Source organism: Oenanthe melanoleuca, chromosome 3 (assembly GCF_029582105.1).
Source record: "Oenanthe melanoleuca isolate GR-GAL-2019-014 chromosome 3, OMel1.0, whole genome shotgun sequence".
NCBI lineage: Eukaryota > Metazoa > Chordata > Aves > Passeriformes > Muscicapidae > Oenanthe > Oenanthe melanoleuca.
Window position 1 is genome coordinate 63,808,564 of NC_079336.1, and position 20,088 is coordinate 63,828,651.

At 41.6% G+C, this 20,088-nt stretch overlaps 1 protein-coding gene across 4 annotated transcripts in view; it reads left to right on the forward strand.

Moving 5' to 3' along the window:
• Positions 1-20,088, forward strand: part of LOC130250733 (SAM and SH3 domain-containing protein 1-like) — a 521,685-nt gene that overhangs the window by 401,030 nt on the left and 100,567 nt on the right. For 2 of the 4 annotated variants that reach the window (XM_056486746.1, XM_056486747.1), the window contains exon 1: positions 730-844. The exons of the other annotated variants lie outside the window; for them this stretch is intronic. In XM_056486746.1, coding sequence (XP_056342721.1) covers positions 749-844 — 96 coding nt within the window. In that variant the 5' untranslated portion in view covers positions 730-748. Of the gene's footprint in view, positions 1-729; positions 845-20,088 lie in introns of those variants that run through there. 4 annotated transcript variants of the gene reach the window in all.

The following is a 20,088-nucleotide window of genomic DNA, read 5'->3' on the forward strand; positions in this document are numbered from 1 at the left end:
CCTTCAGGTCATTGTTCTGCTGACCTCTGCCGCTCCTTCCATCCACAGGCAATGGGGTTTGGCCACTGTTAATGTGCCCAAGAAGTGCGTGTGTGTGGGCACTTAGCAGTTTCCTCATCTAGAATACAGAAGCATTGGTGCTGTTGTCTGAAGTTAGTAATTATTTAATTTGACTATAATGGGGATTGGGGGTGGTATCAGAGGGGACACGAGGCACGGACGCTGGGGAGGCAGCGTTCTCAAAGTCGCTCCTCAAGGGCGATAGGTGACAGACCACCGCTTCTCGGGAGAATGATGCGATCCCGGTACCCAAACTAAACCTGAACAAACAGAGTGCCCCTTGCGCTGCCGCCGTGTAACGTGTGCGGCTGACACCTCTTCCCAGAGTCTTCCCCCAGTGTTAAGAAAGCGCTGTTGACTTGGCCGCTCCCGGCCGTCCGGCGAGGGGTAGCGAGAGCTACGGCAGCGACCACGCGTGTCCCGACAGCAGCTCTTGACTTTGGGGGTGCGCGCAGCCGCCGGGGCGGCGCTGGGCCCTTTGTTGCCGCCCTGGGGCGGCCACATGCGCCGGGCGGGCCGGGAAGGAGGGACCCAGCCGCTCTGTCGCTGGGTCGAAAGTTTGAGGGCGGCGGCGGGGCCGTCCCGCGGTGTCCCGGGGCGGGCCGGGGGAGGGAGGGAGGATGGCGGGGCGGGGCGGGCCGGCCGCGGCGGCGGGGAGCCGGCGTTGATCCGACGGCCGGGCCGGGGCATGGAGGGGGAGCGGGCGGACGGCCCCGCCGCCCCGGCGGAGAGCGGCACGTCGGAGGTGTTGGCCCAGCTGTGGGCAGACGTGATGGGCATCCTGGTGAGTGCGCTGGGGCCGGGGTCGGGGCGGCCGCGGGGGCAGCCTGCCGCGGGACGGCTGTTTGGGGTTGGGGTGAGGTGGGGGGATGGAGATGCTGCGGAGCTCTCGCCGGGTCTTCCCGGCACCTGCTGCCGAGTTTGCCCGAGTTGGAGCGTGCCCGCCTTGTGCTGGCGCGTACGTCCCAGAAAAGCTAACTTGACGGGCAAAGCCACCGGTTGTGTCGGTGAGCGCCTTCATCGCGGTTCTGCAGTAGAGTTCTCTGGGCTGTCGTGGTGGAAGGGGCGGAAGGGCTGCGCCGAGCACCGCCAGGGAGCGGGTCCGGGCAGGGGCTGCCCGCTGGCGGGGACGCACCGGGAGCGCGGTTCAGGCGGATCAATGGGCGCATTGTCCCCCCGCTGCCCCGGAGTGCCGCCCAGTCAGGGCAGTTCGGGCTGAAGGCGCTGTGGCCGCAGCCTTTGCAGCCCCGCCGCGGTTCGGGGTGAAGCCCCGCTCCTGGGGGGCCGCCCGTCCCGCAGCGCTCCCAGGCCGGCTGTGGAGCTCTTACTCCTGGTAGTTTTTCGGAGACGAGTTGCTCGGTTACGGCCCGTGGAGTTTCTGCGCCGGTGATCTTCTGAGGAGGGACTAATCCTCGTAATTCACTGGTTACAGACAAAAGAGATGGCCCCAGTAACGAGGGCTCAAGGAATTACGTTTAATGGGCACGTCGCGTACCGACAGGACGGACTGGATGGCAAACAGTAAAAATACAGGAAGAGTCAATCCTTTATTTCTACTTGCAGCGAGAGAATAATATTTACTTTAGGTGCAAGATGATAATTACCGCAGAGGACTGCCACTCAGCAAAAAAACAAATACTAACGTTATATACGTGCTGCAGCTGGCAGCCTTCCAGTGATACAGGAATGTGGTAATCAACAGTGGAGTGCCTGTTTATTCATTTTAAAAGCAAATGAATAGGCTCGATGCGTGTTAGTTTTTGTTGTTAACATTTAACTAGCAGACATTCAAGAATATTATGAGAAATACTTTTTGGAAAACTGCCATGGAACATAATGAATGGTAAACCCATAGGATCTAGTTCAGAAGAAGTGTTATAGATTTGAACAGAAAATTTAATTAGCATTTTGTGCTGCATTTTTTTTTTACCACATGGACTTTATTGTTAATATTCGAAGACAGGTTAAAAAACCTGTCTCATTCCTTTTCTTCATAGAAATTCTCCATTGACTTGACATTCAGGTTAATAGCCCTCAACCGCGGACACTTTTTTACTGTTAACGATTTTAATCTAAGAACGCAACAGAGTCAGTTCTGCCAGTTTGTAAGGAGCACACAGTTGGTACTTTATGAACAGTCTCTTTCTCTCTTTTTCTGGCAGGTTTCAGTACTGCATTTAGTAAGAGCAAAGTGCTATTGGATGCCTGGGAAGGAGTGTTTGAGGAGGCCAGACCAATAGCCTAGCATGCTGAAGCTCAGTACAGAAAAAGATCTGATTGTCACACAACTAATAATTTGAATAGGTTTCTTTTGGCCATACAAGCTAGTTTCTTTCCTGGGAAAACAAAGCTATTTAATTATTATTTGTCTTCTAATAACACTACGCTAAAATCATTTATCTTGGAGTTGGTCAGCTTTACAGAAAGGAATCATCTTGTGATTATGAAGTTGCTGGTTTATCTGTTGTAAACATCACTCAGCATTATTAGCATTTCTTACTTCAGTGTTCTGTGTTGCAACACAATTACAAATATGAAAAGATACATTGTGTTGGATCTCCTATAACAGGGAAGACAGAAGCTGTACTCACTGCATGCTGTCATTTTTCTTCAGATGTAGATTTTGAAAGAGTTTCTAGTCTTTCAGCCTTCAAAATAAGTTCCTAATATGAACTGAGTATAAACTTACTTAGTGCTCTGTCCTTGTTTGGAGGCAAAGAAGAGGTAGCTCCAATTTCATTTCCGCTGCTCATCTTTGTGGTGCATAGAGCTTTGTCTCTTTCAAACCTGTGCTGCAAAAGGCAAGCAGTAAATTGGAGTTGTGGCTTCCGAATTGGAAGCTGTAGCTGGTTGGTTGTAGTCCATGATGCCACATCAGTGGCCTGTGTAGCTGGCTTACTGCTTTTGCATTGTCAATTATGTTAGAACATGGATCTTAATTTCCTGGGATATGTAGCAGTTCCTGACTCAAACTGTCTGGGGAGCACAGGTGTAGACACCAGAGTGATTCACTGGGGACGCCTCTATAAATGAAAAAGTTGGTGCAGTGATATGCTGGCCAGGTAGGCCCTGCAGCTGCCTGGAAGCTACCAAAGGAGTGCAGAGGGAGAGAGGCAGGAGAGAAGAGCCAAGATTGCTTAATGAGACTCCCACCTGCAGTGCTCCATCCACCTCTGGGGTCTCCAACACGAGAAAGGACATGGACCTGTTAGAGCAAGTCCAGAAGAAGGCTGCCAAGATGGTCAGAGGGATGGAACATCTCTCCTATGGAGAAAAGGCTAACAGACTGGAATTGTTCTGCCTGGAGAAGAGGAGGGTTCAGGGTGACCTAGTTGCAGACTTCCAGTACCTGCATGGAGCCTACAATGAACATGACTTTTTACAAGGACGTGTAGTGACAAGACATGGGGGAGTAGCTTTAAACTACTAGAGGATAGATTTACATTAGATATTTAACTCTTTACTGTGGAGGTGCTTAGGCACTGGTATAAATTGCCCTAAGTTGTGGTTGCCCTGTTGCTGTTAATGTTCAAGGCCAGCTTGATGGGGAGCTCTGAGCAGATTGGTCTTGTGAAAGGTATCCCTGCCCATGGCAGGGATGTTGAAACTAGATAATCTTTAAGGTCACTTCCAACAGACACCATTCTATGATTCTGTGATCTTGGAAGGAGAAAACGAGAATGAAATTAAGAAAGAAGGTGATCTTCAGAAGTTTGTTGATAGAATGAAAGAGAAAAATGCATTCTTAAAACATGATTGTAGGATGATGCAGAGTGGAAAGAACCTCAGGCAGCATCTAGCCTATCCTCAAGCTGAAACAGGGAGAGCTCTTAGGTCAGGTGAGGTTGCCTGGGGCTTTACTCAGTCATGTCTTGAAAACCTCCAGGGACAGAAACTGCACGATCTCTCTGTGCAGCCTGTTCCAGCAATTTGCTCTCCTTACAGTAAAAAAAATGTTTTTCATAGAAGTGATAAAATACCTGATTCTTCCCTCCTCATACTGAGAAATTAGAGCAGTGGTGAAGAGGAGGGGAAGGTGTTGCCTTCCTCCCACTGGCCTTGCTGGAAGCCTTGTGGAGTTTGGTGGTGTCTGATTTAAGGTGCTGAATTAGGAGGAGGGGCCACAGTGTCAGCCCACTGACAGGTATTCACTACTGAAGTCACTTGAAATACAAATTGATATTCATTTATTTATCAATATTTATATTGATGCAATATATCTCCATATTTATATGAATAAATAGATTTCATTGTTAGTGTATTTTTAGCTATGTTCCTTAAAATAGGACCTCATTAGGAGGAACCTGTGATGGCAGATTCCAGGTCTGGAGGGGGAGCAAATAATTGTCAAATGCAACTTGTAAGAAGCATATTTTGTGGACTGAAGTCACATAATAGCCCTGTACTTGATGAATACTGAGTGTATGCTTGCAGCTGTCATGCTGAAGTAAATGTGGCTTTTCCCTTTTGCACTTTTCTAATGAAATATTCTGTAGGTGCAGCTGTGGAATAAGCACCTCAAGCTATTTGTGCTGTTAACAAAGCTTGCTAAATAGCAAAATTATACCCAAAAGCTTTTGCTTTGTCTGTAGCAAGCGCATGCTGGAATGTATTGGATAATTATAATTTTCAGTGTTTCAAAGTGGATATTCGAAGTGTATTAAGGTTTTAGAGAGAGGTGGACTGTGACTGGTAATAAAGAAATTCTCTGCATCGCCAAAACTCGGTGCTATAAAAAGGGATATTTTTGTCATAGAATCATGTTTCAATGTGGTGGTAGCAAACTCTGTTGCTAAAGGTCTAAAAGTTTTTATGTTATGAGATCTGAGAACAAATTTTAATATGAAATGAAAATCATGAATTTCATTCTTTCAAAGATGTGTTTTCAAAACATGGACTATTGACATAAGTACAGGGAAGTCATTCCAGTGCCCCTCTTTTTTATGCAGAGTTCTTCTTTTGTATAATTATAGGAGGGATATCTGGGTCAAAATCCTGACATTAATGAAATCACTGGCAAAACTGATTAATTTTAGCAGAACTGGAGTTTCACCGAAGAAAGTGTCTTGTTCATTTGAGATTTTTTTCTTTAATGGCCAAGATGCAAAAGATACAACAGAACTTGAAAGAGATGCCATGGAATTAGAAGTCTTTCCAGCTTTTTATTTCAAAGCAGTATCTAGTTTCTTGTTTCAAACTACTGAATCAATTGTAACAGCTGAAAGAAAAAATATTTTTGGTAGTATTTTGCAGTTATGCTGAGAGAAAACCAGTCCTTTCCCACCATCTGCTGTTAGTTGAAGAGACCAGAGTATTTTGAGGACAATAAAGCTCACTTGGCTACCAAGAGCCCCACTATTTACATATATAATCTGTCTTGGTCTCTGTATTAAAGTGACTATTTGAATTTCTTATCAAAGTAATAAAGCAAAAAACCAAAAGAGAGAAAGACGCCAGCTGATAATGCTGCTGTGATAACATGCAATTGGATACTGGCAAACATACTTTAGGAAGAGGAATTTGATATTAAGCCAGGGAGTCTGGATATCTGGAAGGATCAGGGAAGTAGATCTCCAACTGATAAAAGCAGTTGTAGAACTGCCAGGAGTTGTGGCAGCTAACACCAGCCAAAGATTTCTTCCAGGATTGCTCTTCCTTAAACCTTCATTAAATCATTGTAACCTCCTAAGGAAATCTCTGCTCTGTTGCTCTCTCAGTTTGTCTTTGGGTGACTCTATTTTTCTGGTGTCAGATTGGCACCAAAAGGCCACTCCAGCTGAGATCATAGATGCTCAGCACAGCTCTGTGCAGGCAACTGAATAGCTACTTCAGGTAGAATGTGCTTTTGAAAATGCAATGTACTTGTTTTTTATGGTTTTTATTGATGACATGTCAGTGAAGTGCCTGTGGCACTTTGTAATTAACTCAAAATGTGCTTTGGGACATTCTGATTCATTTTGTTCGGACCTGTATTTGGAGTACATTTTCTAAAGCATATCGCACTTGCAACAATAAGGATAAACCCAGAAGGCCTGGCCCCTGCTTTCAAACTAGCAGATATTATTTTTCTATTTTACAAAACCGTGGAGGATATTTTGCCTTCAAATAAAGAAGTCAAAAGAGAGAGCAACTGACTGTCAATTTAGTTGTGGGTTCAATTTTATAATTTAAACTTAACCTGTTGCATCTCCTTTGCCTTTCCATGAAATGTTATGCCTAGCAGTGCTAATCCTTTTATGAGGAAAGACAGCTCACAGAGATAACCTTTGGTCTAGGCTTTTTCTTGCACGTCATGGCACATAAAACAGATGTCTCCATCAGAGAGTTTAGTCCCCATAAGACCCTACACCATGAAGAGTGATAAGAGCTTTTGGTTCTGGTGCCTTCTTCATTCTTTCTTGAAAGCAAATTCTTTCTCTTGCTGATTTGCTGTGAATACCAACTTGGAAATACTCTTTTTCTTCATACTTTTTTCATCTTTTGAAAGTCAGTCAACCAAGCTCTGTTTTTTAAGAGCAGTGGAATAGAAGTTTGCTAGAATTTGCCTGTAGTGATGCCTTCTTCCTTTTGTGGATCTGAAAAGAATGGCAATCTCTAAGCAGAAAAAAAAGTGAAAATTGATGTGGAAAAAGAAAAGCTGTTGCACATAAGCACTTAAAGAAGGACTTCTATTACATGGAATACAATATAGTATGCTACACATGTTGGCTACCATTTTCTACAGTCCAGTGAAAACCTCTTATTTTTAGTGTATCTTAGAGCAAATAACATTTTACAGAAGTAGACAATGATTAATTTAACTGAGTCTGATGCTATGTAGAAATCTGTGTAAATTAGTGCTGGTTGTATAAAATGCTGTGCAAACAGGAGCAGAGTGGAGGAACCAGGGTGTGGAAATGGAGCACAGGGTCACTGCTGGATGTGGCACAGGGCCAAGGGACAGAGGGAACAGGGTAGTGCCCAGGGCAAAGGAGTTTGAGCCAGAATCTCTCCTTCCAGAGCCAGGTTGAACTGGCCCTGGGCTGTGTCCCTTCAGGGTTCTTTTCCTTTCCGAGGTGGCACTATGGAGAGGGTGCTTGGTGCTGGTGCACCCAGTCCTGCTTCCTGCAGCTTTCCGGGTCACCCTCTTGTCATTTGGAATCTGTGGTTGTAGCTTTTCCTTCATGCAGCAGCCTGGGCCTTCTTCTTTTCCATTTACCCACTTGTGAGAGTATTAATGGCCATAGACTACATACTGTGTTTGGACTTCAGGAGGTTTAGAAAGACGGGAGGAATAGGAATTACTTTGTAATGACCCAGCAAAGTGATTTGTCACAATACCTGTTTGAACATTGAATACTGCTAACAGTTTTCCTCTTAGTGATTGCTTGACACAGCTGATGACTAAACCACCTGCTGCTCTGTCTGGTGGCATTATTAGTGGTGGGAGGAGGAGGAAGGTGGTTGTGACTGCAGGGATACTGAGGTGGCTTTGCAAGGATCTGGGTTCCATGTTTTTCATGAGAAAGTGGACGAAAGGAAGAAATTTGGTTTCATATGTGCCAATCAAAAAATCAGGTTTCTATTATAAAAATATGTTCTCAATTAAAATATATGTAGACATATTGAATGATAAGGTAAAGAGACACGAAGGGGTTTTATTTCTGCCTGACATCAAGAGACAACTCATTGGAAGGGAAAAATTACAGCACATTTTGGGCACAAAGGTTCACAACACAGATTTCCATTACTGAAAATAATGACATTAAAAATAAAAGGAGCTACCTGTGCCCTCTCGCCCCACAGTGCAGTTGCTGTGGTGTGGGTCAGGTGTGGGCATCCTGGCTCTACTTTCATCTTCTTGAGGCAAGGGGAACATTTTTCCTGGCTTATGGTGATAGCAGAACTTTCTTGTCTGCTGCTGCATTTTGAAACACAGACTTAAAATGTACCAGGTTTATTTGAACTAAGATTAGTATAATAAATATATAATGGTTTAAGTTCTAATGACACCTGTATAAGCATTTTTGAGTTGCATACTAGTTTTTGAGGAATGTTTCCTATGAAGAGCTGGAAATTGAGAGTGGGGATTGTATAACCTATCTGGAAAACAATTTTAAGTAGGGTGTAGCTGGAAAATTGGATGGACAAGCTTAAGAGTATGATACAACAGTGATCTATAAATTACACTTTCAGGCTTTTTAATGGAAAGTCATACAATAAATTGGAGAACTGGTTTCTAATATCCATGTCACAGTCTGAGTGCGATCTGGTTGGAGTTCTGTTGCAGATCTGTTCTCCTACAAGCCTGCTAGGTTTTGGTGGTTTGACTTCCCCGTGGCCCTGCATGCACATGGGGATATGCTTTTGAGATCCGTTTGCATCATCAGGCCTTCAGATGGAGAAGATATGTCTGTTTTCATGTGTGTGGGTAAGCATACACCGTGAAGGTTAATGGTAATGCAATTATCTGGAATATAAATATATCCTTTTATGTTTCATTATTGTCACTGTATTTATGATGATATACAGTCTGTTTTGCTCTTTCTAGGTAACAGTCTACTAATATTTAATCTCACAATGTTCTCTACCTGGAGTATATTCTTTGTGTGTGGGAATGTGTGTATAGGAGATTAGGTAACTGTTTAATATAATAATAAAAGCAATGCTTTGAAAGCTTTGCAGCAGGCATGACAAGAGCTGATAGATGATAGTGGAAACAGTACCATGCTTGTTACAATATTAAATTTAGAATACACTAGCAATCTCTTGATTGCAAGATGCTCCTAACCCTCTTGCCTGTAACTGAAGATGCTTTGTGCAGTGCTGATAGGTATGATGAAAACAGAAGATAAAGGGTCTGCTTTCTGCACTGTTTACATAAAAACTTCAGGAGCCTAAGGCACGAGTTTGTCTATAGCGGAGCAGTGTGTGGCCTGTAGGCTTTTAAGAAAAATGCATCTTTTATTGTTCTTTCACAAGTTCAGATGAGCTGAGCCTCCTGCTCCTTTCAATGCCAGCACCAGGCTGGCCCTACTCTGCAGAGCCTGCTCTTTGCTTCACTGCAACCCCAGCACAACTTGACAGAGGAAACATGAGAGCTCGCTGCACCATGGTGGCACTGTTAAAAGTTCTGTCAGCAAGTGCACATCCACAGCTGGAGCTTGGATGAAAACATGTGCTAGAGCTGATTGCATAGTGTTACACTGCACTTCAGAAAAAAAGGCATTTTAGGCTTTTAAGGAATTTTGCTTGCCAGAGTAATATCTTGTGAGCCATAATATATACCTTTAGGAATTATATATCACTGCTGAAGAATCTGTGGGTTTTACACATTATACTTTTCCAGAGATGTTTGTGTTTTGCCTGTTTATTATCTGTTTATCCATATCTGTAACAGTTCTGAAATATTTTCTTTCTCTTTTGATTCTGTGCTTGCTGTTTTCCAGCAGATGTGTGCTGCATATTGCAACTCAGCCAAAAGGTATTTTTACATCAGAAATTTCTAGTGTAATCCTAGAGATGGAGTGCAAATTGAAAATACTTATTTTCTATTGCTAAATTAAGAGTAATCTCCTTTCACCATCCATGTCAGACATACTTCATATTGTTATCAATATCGCTGCATAGACTAAATGCAGCCTTCAGTTACACTGAATAATATTTAATACTTGTGAGTTTTGGAGCTTTAGTTGTTGGCCACTTTAGCGGAGTAGCTCTGAAAGCTGATGATAAATCCTTTGCATTTAAACTGCAGTTTATAATTTCTAAGGATGACAGTAAGAAAAATCCTGTTTTATGCATAAATGCGTTTGTATTCATACATAATATCCACCAGCACTTGGAGACTATGATTTCCACTCCATTATTAGGTTTCTTTCCCACCTTAGAATTCATAAATAACCATTGTAAAACAGGAAAAGGTGTGGACTGCATGTTGTGTGGTTCCTGTCTTCAAGTTTCCATCTTCAAGATGATTGTATGTTTATGCTTTAAAAAAATGATGCTTCAGAGTGTGTTTGAGGAATATATCATGTTTTATACAAAGCTTGGAGAGAAAGATTTCCCTGTGCAACATTTTATCAGAGGACTGGTAATGATACTGTACTTTAAAACCAAAAAACGTGGTCAGAAAAACCAAAAAACCTGGTCAGAAGAGGAAATTTCTTGAGGAGATTTTTCTTCTGAGATTTGGGGGAAAGATCTGTTTTGTTTCGTGTTTAATCAGTAGAGACTGCTCAGTTTTACCTACAGTACAAAAGGACTGCCCTATCCTTAAGAATGCTGTTTTCCTGTCTAATCACACCTACCTTTATTCTGAGTGCTTTACAATGAGACAAGAAATGGAGTCTAATCCAGTGCAGTCCTGCATCACTGTGATGTTGTGTTCTGATGTGTGCTGAATTGAAGGGACACTGGGATATTTCAGTTCAGTGAGGTGTACTGTTTCCTGCTCAGCCCAAACCCAGAAATGCATTGTTTAGATTTTGTGTCAGGGAGTGAGTATATATGTGCAGATGGATAAACTTTGTAAAACCTAAGCTTTGCATGATAGCTATCTAAACTCAGGAAGTTAAAAGGGAACATAAGGTCAAGGACCTCTCCAAAATACTGGCATGATGGTGATGATAAAGAATAGCTTCATACCACATATGGTGTGTGGTTACACATAAATGAGAAGGGAGAGGGATCCTTCTGCATATCCTTGTTATCCTAGTCATGATGAGTCTCACTGGGTTTGGTTAGTGTGGAGTTTGAGTTTCTAATTACCAAAAGTAGGAGGAAAGAAAAGAAGTGGATGTTCTTAATGCTGTTTTTTCTCTCTGATGGAATGGTACTTTCTTCAAGTAATCTTTGCCAAGTTACTTGTGGGTTTTAATCCTTGTCTCAAGTGTAGATAGAATACAAAGGATTGTACAAATCTTCATTTTTCATCTGCCAAACCTAATAACAACTTCTGCAGAATGCTTACAGATAGTGAATTATTTTATGAACTGCCGTGAAAGAGAGAGGAAAGGGGGATTAAAAGATGTGTTAACTCCTGCTGACCATCCTGCCTTTCTTGGACAGATTGATTGCTGGGGGGGCTGGAGCAGTTTACAAAACCAAAAAGTTGAAAAATAGTGAAGCAGGGGTTTTTCTCCAAACTCATGCCTCTCTTAGGAAAATACCTCTCATACAAAGCGGAAACAGAGGATGACAGGGGATGGAGGTGCAGTGAGTCAGTATCCAGAGTTATATTCCCGTGACCAGAAAAGCGAAAAGAGTCCCAGCTGAGAAGGGTAACTTGCAACTGCTAGGAAGAGGGATTTAGAAGGATCATGTGAAAGGAAGAATTGCCTCCTTCATGGCAGGAAATGGCTGGAGCACGCACCGGGACCTTGGCAGGGGAAGGTCAGTGTGCAGGCTGGCTTCCTGGAGGCCCAGAGGAGGTGGCTGAATGGTCTGGACATCAGGGAGCACGTGGGAAATAAATAATGGAGATTTAAGCTTGGTTCAGAAATGAAAAGGCTTATTTCAGGCACAGAGTAGGGGTATCACTAGTGCAAAGTAAGCCTTACGCCTAGTTGGTCATACCTTGTTTTGTTTTTGCTTAGAGACAAATGCAGGCTATAGATGGGTAACCATTGATGTGTATATGAGTCATGTAAAACTGAACCATCAAGGTATTGCCAGCAGATGCTTTGAATGGGTAATTGGTAGCACAGGGTTGGTTAGCTGAAACTATCTGGGGATGAGTGCAATTTACTATTTTCCTAGAGACAGTCTAATGCCCTGTTTTCTTGTTTACTGTAACTCCTTCTGAGCCAGCTCTTTCACCTCTGAAGCTTTGAAGAAATTGCCATATCTGAAAATACATGATTTTCCTTTCCCTTTGAAAAAGTTATATAGCAAAATCTTTGTTTTCTTTCAAATCCTAATTCACTGTGAATGAAGGAGCTGTTTACTATACATCCTTTGTTTTGAAGCTGATAATGGTTCAGACTGTGAAAAGTGGTGTAACATCTTCTTGCTCAGAGAGCTCCCTGCTGGTTTTGTGTTGCTTCAGATGCAGCCTGGTACAGAAGTTGTCCTACCACTCGTGCTGGGTTTATGAGGTGGTGTTCCTTGAGACTGAGAAGCAGAGTCTCTGAGGAAACTCCTTCCATCTGAGACTTTCTTTTCATGTTACTGTCACTTTTGCAACTAGGTGAGATGTTTTTCTTTGGCATGACAACTATCCTGACAAATGGTTAGTTAGCAGGATGTTCTCCTTTTGATGTTCATGTCACTATGCATAAAGAAGTTGCTCAAGTGAGAGCTTAGCTTGCCATCCAAGTCCAAGTGTCTCTGTCTACAGTTGTTTTCTTTCAGCCTATAGTTCATGGCCTTGGGTCAGTGAGAATCAACTACCGGTTTAGTAGAGAGACAGGTTTTTTTGCGAGCTTCGTTAACACTGGGGTTCTGCCACCACCTGCTTTTTATGACCTTTTTAGCCATATGGGGCTTTTCAAACTGTTCTGTGCCTCAGTTTGAGGTGCATCTCTGTGTTGGACAACACTTGAGTAACTAATTCCAGTTGCTAACTAATCTCCAGTAAAAACATCATAGAATCACAGAATATCTAAGTTGGAAGGGTCCCATAAGGATCATTTAGTCCAACTTCCTGCTCCTCACAGGGTGCCTAAAAGCATTGTCAGATTCTCCTTGAACTCTGACGGGCTTTGTGCTGTGTCTAATTCCATGGAGAGCCTGTTTCAGTGATGGACCACAATCTCAGTGAAGAGCCTTTTCCTAATGTCCCATCTGATTATCCTCTGATGCAGCTTCATTCAGTGTCCTCATGTCTCTTATCAGTGGGCAGAGCCACTGGACTGACAGCAGCCATAGGATTAAGCACTTCCTTGAAGCAAGTACATGACATCCTTTGTATCCCCCCATTCAGAAAAATATGGGCTTGAAATACCTGGGAGATATGGCAGCCACACAGTTATTCAAGCCCAGAATCTGTAGGATGTGCTCTGTTTATAGGCAGAAATATTCCTCTTTTATTTGTATAAGAGGCCTGTTTAGCCTAATTAGGAAGTGCTTTGGCAATGATGAAGCAGTATGAGCACACAGGAACGCAAAAAGCCCTTCTTCACTGTACACAGATAAAGGGAAATGAGTAAATAAAATACAGAATCCCAGAGTGGAAAGGATTATAAGCTGGCAAGTGATAGAGTTCTTATTGCTAGGTTGATATCCCTAATTGATATGAACATGAAGCCTGTGCAATCTGTGGTACTTAAAAGATGCGCATCTAAATAATATTTAAGTAGATTCTTCATTTTTAAGACCCACTGGAGTGTAATTGTATTCAAGTTAATTAAATGAACTGAAACCCCTTGATAACTGTGCTTTACTGTTCCTAAATAAAACATTCTCCAAAGAGACTTGAAGAGGCTTAGTTAAGGTGGTAAAAAACCTGAGCCCAGCACCAGAAGTTTTGCATGAGCAGTATTATATTTAGTTCATCAGTGAACTACCTACAGTGGTTGAGATGTGGTAATTGTGCCATACATCTGTTAAGAGTCAAAACCTGAGTCTTCACTGAAGTGCTTCAGGGCAGTCAGTCTCTCTGGTTTCAGATTTGTATGAATGTGAGTTGTCAAGCTGCTGAATTTCTAGCAGAGAAAACTAGAAAATGTGAGAGTTTGGGAAAGCAGTTTAAACATCAGCATTTTGGCTTTCTGCTGCTGGCAGCTGGGCTGCCCTCTGCACTTCCAACAGTAAATCAAGGGCTGTGTCTCTGGGGGCACGCAGTGCCCTGTGCTGCTGGGCGCCTCAACCAGGACTGCTGATTTCCGTACCTGTTCCCAAAAAAGAGGAGCGATCCTGTCATGCCTTGGTATGCAGAGCAGTGTTTTTTCATGCTTTGTAAAAACTGCTTGAAGTGAAGGCCGATATTCGAGATTTCCTTTGCCCTTTATGAAATCTTAGCATGGATAACAGGAGGGCACCTTCCTCATGGAGGTCAGCATCCAAAGTGGCACAAGTGGGAGTAAGTACTTGTGCTTGCTGTCACACCCAGCTTCCTAAGAGCAGCATTTCTAAACACTAGGATGCTCATGCCGAGCTGGGTGATGCAAGGTGCAGCGCTGCCCCGCAGCTCTTGCCATCTAAGTGCACATGAGGTAATAGGCTCATCCAGCCTTGAGAAATGTGGGGTGACTGCATCCCTGCTGGGCTTTCCCAGTGCTGCAGAGTGGGAGAGGACTCTGCTCTGTCCTCTACCCTTCAGCAGTTGTATTTGGGGGGAAAGTCCCATGCAGGATTTAGCTGCTGGGGTGGTAAGAAATGAGGGAAGGCCTGAAGTGTTCTCCTTTACTGGTGCATCTCCAAAGCCAAACCTGCTGGGTTTTACTGGGCTGGGGAAACTGCTGTCCGTAGGGACCTGCCCAGGGTCCTGGGTCTGGTTCTCAAAGTAAAGCAGAAAGGAGTGCACTACAGTATACTGAAGGGGCAAGGTGGAGGGGTAGGGGGAACAGAGAAAGAAGAGTGAGAAGTTTTTTTGAGTGAACTTTGGTTTTTCTGGACAAGGTATGTCCTCCTTCTGCCAGACTGTCCATGGGAAAAGCATAGCACAGTTCAATTTAAAGGCAGTCATTCTCTCCTGCCTTGACACTTGGGAAAGGAGTTCTTTTTGTAAAACTAACTAAAACTTATCAAAGTTTGCTTTCTCTGAGCAACTGTAATACCTTGGGGAAATACTGTAAACAAGACTTGCTGAGCTCACACACTTGTCCTGAGATACTGTTGAATACTCTGTTTTGCCTTTAAATATCCAAATTTTTTTTTTCTTTACATGTTTTCTGTTTAGATTTTTTAAAACTACTCTTTTAATATTACTCACACCTCAGTTATGTAGTCCCATATGTCACAGAATATTCATTTTTGTGATACTGTGCTACTACTAAATTTAAGGAAAAGAGCTTTAATGAGACATCCTTCTGATATGGCAGCTGATATGGCTAACTCCCTGAAATATTTATTTCATCATCTACTTGAGATGCTTGTCTTTTGCATATCTATTTCATTAGACCCTAACTTATCTCAGGCATGTAGCCACCCCCGTAATGTATGCTAAATTTTCCAAATCTGAAACAAGAAATTCACCTCCATCTCCTTAATGGTGCTTTTATCAGATATATGCACATTGCTTAACCCTTGCCATTCTTTTGTTTACCATTTGTTTCTGCTCCAAGTCTAAGGCTAGAACCCACTGCAGCTGATGCACATGAAGGGTGACAAATTTTCACTCAATTTGAGGAAAAGTCTCAGCAGAGCGTGCAAAAGGAAGAGACAGTGAGAGCAAGAGAGGCAAAACTAATGAGAGGTGATTGCAGATGAAGCTTAAGGAGTTGACTTGCTCTGCTTTACAAGCTGACAGTGGCAACTTAGCTAACTGCTGACCAGTCTGGTGGATGGTGGTGGCCTTTCAGGTATCAGAGCAGACAAGGGTTTTGAGTTACATTTTAATGAGTTTAGGGCAGAGCACCTCAGGGAAAGGAGGACAGAAGATAATATACTGTTATTAGGGAGGCTGGACATAAAGGGTGCTTTGAACTTTCATGAATAAAATTTGCATATATTCTTGTCTGTAAAGACCTGGTTCTACTCATGATAAATACCAACTTTTTAAGTATGTTGGAATGTACATTTGCATAGATGTAACTTTTTTGTTAGCATGCATATATTTTTATTTTTTCCAGGGAGGACTTCCTTGGTTGCAAGCCGCAGAGAGGGATCCCAGTAGTGTGTTTTAAAATTTATTTTAATTTACAGGGGGAAAAGCAAAAATCACATTCAGAATGTTTTTTCCAGAGATGCTTTCTTATACCTTCTTGACAAAGACTTAGGGGCTTTACAGTAAAAAAAAGGGGGGAAAAAGTCTGGGGTGCTTTTGGTGAAGGAAGCACTTTATTTGCAGAATTTTGAAAAGAGTAAGAGGTTTTTTATGTAAACATCAGGTAAGATTTTATATATACATATATGAAGAAACTTACATAACTGTGGTTTAGTATGAATTCTTTGGGTCTAGAGTGCTGTGCTCTGAACTCAGTGGGTTGTATCACTTATTTCAGATAATTGCTGCAAAATCTTTGATATCAAAGTATACCATTGTGCTTTCCGCTTATTTTACAGAATCTGTAACAGTTTTAACCATGCTGCAGAGAGCTTGACACAGTAGTATCACATCTATTTTTGTAACTCTGTCTGTAAAGCCACATAGTTTAATGACTCAACCCTCAGATGCCATAAGAATTAATGGAAAGTCTATTGAATCAGTCTGGTCTGTATGTTCTTTTTGTTCTCACACTGTCTGGCTATAGAGAGGTCAAGGGAACCATGACAACTTTTCAGCATCAAAAATAGCTGTTCTCAATATAAAAATGTCATGACTTGTACACTGAGTATTTTATGCCTTCTTCTGAATATCAAGGCAAGCACTGGCTGCCTGGCCTTGCACTTCTGTCTCATTCACATTTCTGACCCTGCTGACTGTCAAGACAGGCTTTGAACCTGTCATTGCATGGATAGTGGAATTGTTAACTCTGCTGAATGGAAGATTGTCCTTGCTGAGCCCTAGGAATAGAAGGGAATATTTCTCTAGCAGCTTGTTGGGTTCATTTTTAATGCAATGATTTTGAATCTGTGCCAGAAGGCAAAACATCAGCCCTATTCCTAGCAGAAATGCATTGGTAGCAAGGGACAGGTAAAAGGGTCAGAAATGTGTAACAGACTGAATTATAATGGAGTTCTGCAGATTTTTCTACAGATGCCTGTCCTCACTGTGTATTACTGTAGTAAACTGAGACACAAGCTCTAGCCAGAGAGGTGGATGCAGTTTAACTCTTCTGTTTGGAAAAGGTATGGGTCTGATCTCAATCCTCCTCCTTAGAAAGAACTCAAGGAACCTGGAATACAGTGTCTCAGATTAGTCAACTGTAGCCTGAATTCACGTGTTAGTATATTTTGGAATGCAGGGAGTTCTACCACAATTCCAAGGTCGCTTAGGGAAGGAGGCAAAGTTTCTCAAGCTTCTATGAGATTTTATTAGTAGTAAAAATATCTAAAAAGGGGTGACATCTTAGTCAAAGCTGTCTCATGAAAATCTGATCACTCTTTGCTTTCCAGCTAAGCTAGTTCTGCTTAACTTTAAACATCTTGTAGAATGTGTGCTATGTAGATGACGCCCTGTCAAAAACAGGGTGTTTATTAGACACAAATATGTTTTCCTGCAATAGGTGTTCTCATTTCACTGCTTTTTTGTCCCTCCTCCCTCTTACCCATCTCCCCTCCCCAAGCAAGCCTGTTTGCTCTGGCCCACATTCTGGCTTTCATTTATGTACTTCTTAGAGCTATCCAAACCAAAGGTATTATTGAAATGCGAGGTCATGTTCCACAAATTTTTAGTAGGCGTCCCTATTAAAATCTAACTGCCAGAAATAAGCTGCTAATGTTTACAGTAACTCTCCACACAGTAGTCCTGTGTTTCAGGCATGGAAATGGATTTTTCTCATCTTAGCTTGTAAAGGTCAAAAAATGTGCCTTTGCCCAGGGCATGATTGCTGTGTGTTGTGAAAGAGCACCTTCCCTTTGCCAGTGCTGTTTCCACGTTGATTTATACTTTAATAAGAAAAAAAGTCAGATTGTCTTTCAGTTTGTGACCTATTCCTAAAATCCCAGATTATGCATGTGCTGTGGCCATAGCTGCAGTGGCTTTTAAGTTTTAAACTCATATAGTTGCATTGTATGCTGTAACCTGCATTGCCATGTGCAGATGGAGACCCATCTGTCTCTCTGAACAAACAGGCTTGTAGCATCCACATCTTTTTACATTTCTGAGATTCATGCAGTTTATGTGAATTTCACCCAGGGTCTGGGAGAATGAGCACATATATGCAGTAGACAAGACCTCTTTCTTTTCAATATCTGACAAAATAGGAGGAGGCTATACTGGAATATGCAGTTTTGTAACACATTTTTCAGATTCTGAGACAGAAAAGTACAGAGTAAAATAGTTGTATTTTTGGAAGATGCTGCATAGAAATTTATGCAGAAAGTATGCATGCTCTGCTAGTGGCTAATATTTAGGTATACATGCACGTTTATCAAATATATTTGTTACTTAGCAAAGTCTGTTATTCCTCCTTAGCTATTAGTGTTTTTCTTTTATTATACTACTAAAATATGAATGTATTTTTACTTAATTTTACCGCCAGTAGAGCTCTCTAGCAAAACATTTTTTTCTTTTACACTTTCAGATGTCAGTTACAAAGGATTCTGCCAAGGCGTTAAACTAACTGATGTGCAGTGACCGATAAATTCTAACTTTATAATAAGTGCCAAATCATTCCAACTTTTCTTTGTAGTCACTCCATTAAGAGGAATCCCAATGGATTCCTTTGGTATTCACATGCATATTAGAACTAATTCTCTGGGAATTTCAGGGCAATTCATCAGTTTGCTCTGTGTTTTATGATGCCAAAAATGTTGCATGCATACATTAAAAAATGGAAATTTAGGAACACAACTGAAAATAGATATCTGAGATAACTTCTGTTTTCATTAGATTGTTAAATCTTCATTTTACATTTAACCCTTTATGAATATTGGGTTGTGTACTTTCCTGGCTATCAAACTATTTTGTGGAAGGGTCTGTGCAGTAGTGAAATCTTAAGGGAAACTTTGTAAATTTTTACTAGTAAAGTCTCTGGGGAATGGTTTTCATGCTCAATATTTGTTTTGCACACAATTTTTTTCCACTAGAGAAAATCTGTGAGATTTTACAGCAGGAACATTGCAGTTTGGATGTAATAAACACAATTGGTGTAAAGCACTCTTCATATTATTGGTTTTTTTAACTGATAAATTTGTAACAAAATGAGAGAGTTTATTATGAGGTTTTGGTTTTAAAAATGTTGCTGACAGTTCAGAGCATTTCAGAGGCGTCTGAATTACAGATTTATCAGTAAGAACAAATCTGAAAGCTATACATTTTTTCATTGCTCACATAAGATGTCTCAAATATGCAGCCCATCTGTATCAAAATGGGACATAGTGGCACATGATGATTGAAGGCTTATTATAAATTACATTGGCTTAGTTTTTTTGTATCAAATAACTATATGCTTTTTCCTGCCTGTGAAACTAAAATGGCACTCCACATTTGTCTAAACCTATGAAAATTACCACTGGGTCTTACTCCTAGGGCATCAGAGTGAAATATTTTTAAAATATTGATATTTATTCTTTTAGTGTTCTATTAATAATTCTAGAGATTTTTTAAAAGTTTTCAGACTATTCCTTTGACTCTGTTTGTAAGGAAATGCATGACTTCTCAAACTGGAGCTAATATTTTGCATATAAATATTTTTTAAATACTCTAAGAATTGCAAAGCGCAGTGCTGGTGATTTTGTGTGAGACAGTTCAGAATTCTTTGGAGACATTGGGGGGGTCAATTTAAGGAATAGGCAAAATGTCATGGTTCTTTAGATGAGTTACACTTGTGGTTTGATGATATCTAAAGTAGGTCTTGGCCATTATTTGTGCAGTAGAAGAATGAAGCATCTTCTCTTTTCCAAGTTTTGCTATGCTTTTAGTAATGCTTGAAGAGTAAAGGAGGATGATGGAGATAACTCTGTCTAGGGATCAAATTTGAGGCCATATAAATCAAATATATATCATTTGTTAAAGTATGACATTTACTTACATGAAACATGAGCGGATGCTGCGGGTTGTGAGATGCTTGCTGTCTTTGGTGTGGGTTGATTGATGTATCCATATTCTTCTAACAAAACCAATGCTCTCTGCATTGTCTGCATGCATAAACTCACAAAAGTAGCTCTTGGCCACAGGCGCGGATCCTTCAATCGGCATTTTGCACTGCACCTTTCTGGCAAGTTGAGATGCAAAAGCAAATGTTTGTGGTTTATTCTAATTTTGAAGCTATGGGGCTTCAAACCCCAAAGCTGTCCACATCTCATGAGGAGGGTGCATGCAGAATGGCAACCTCATAAAGC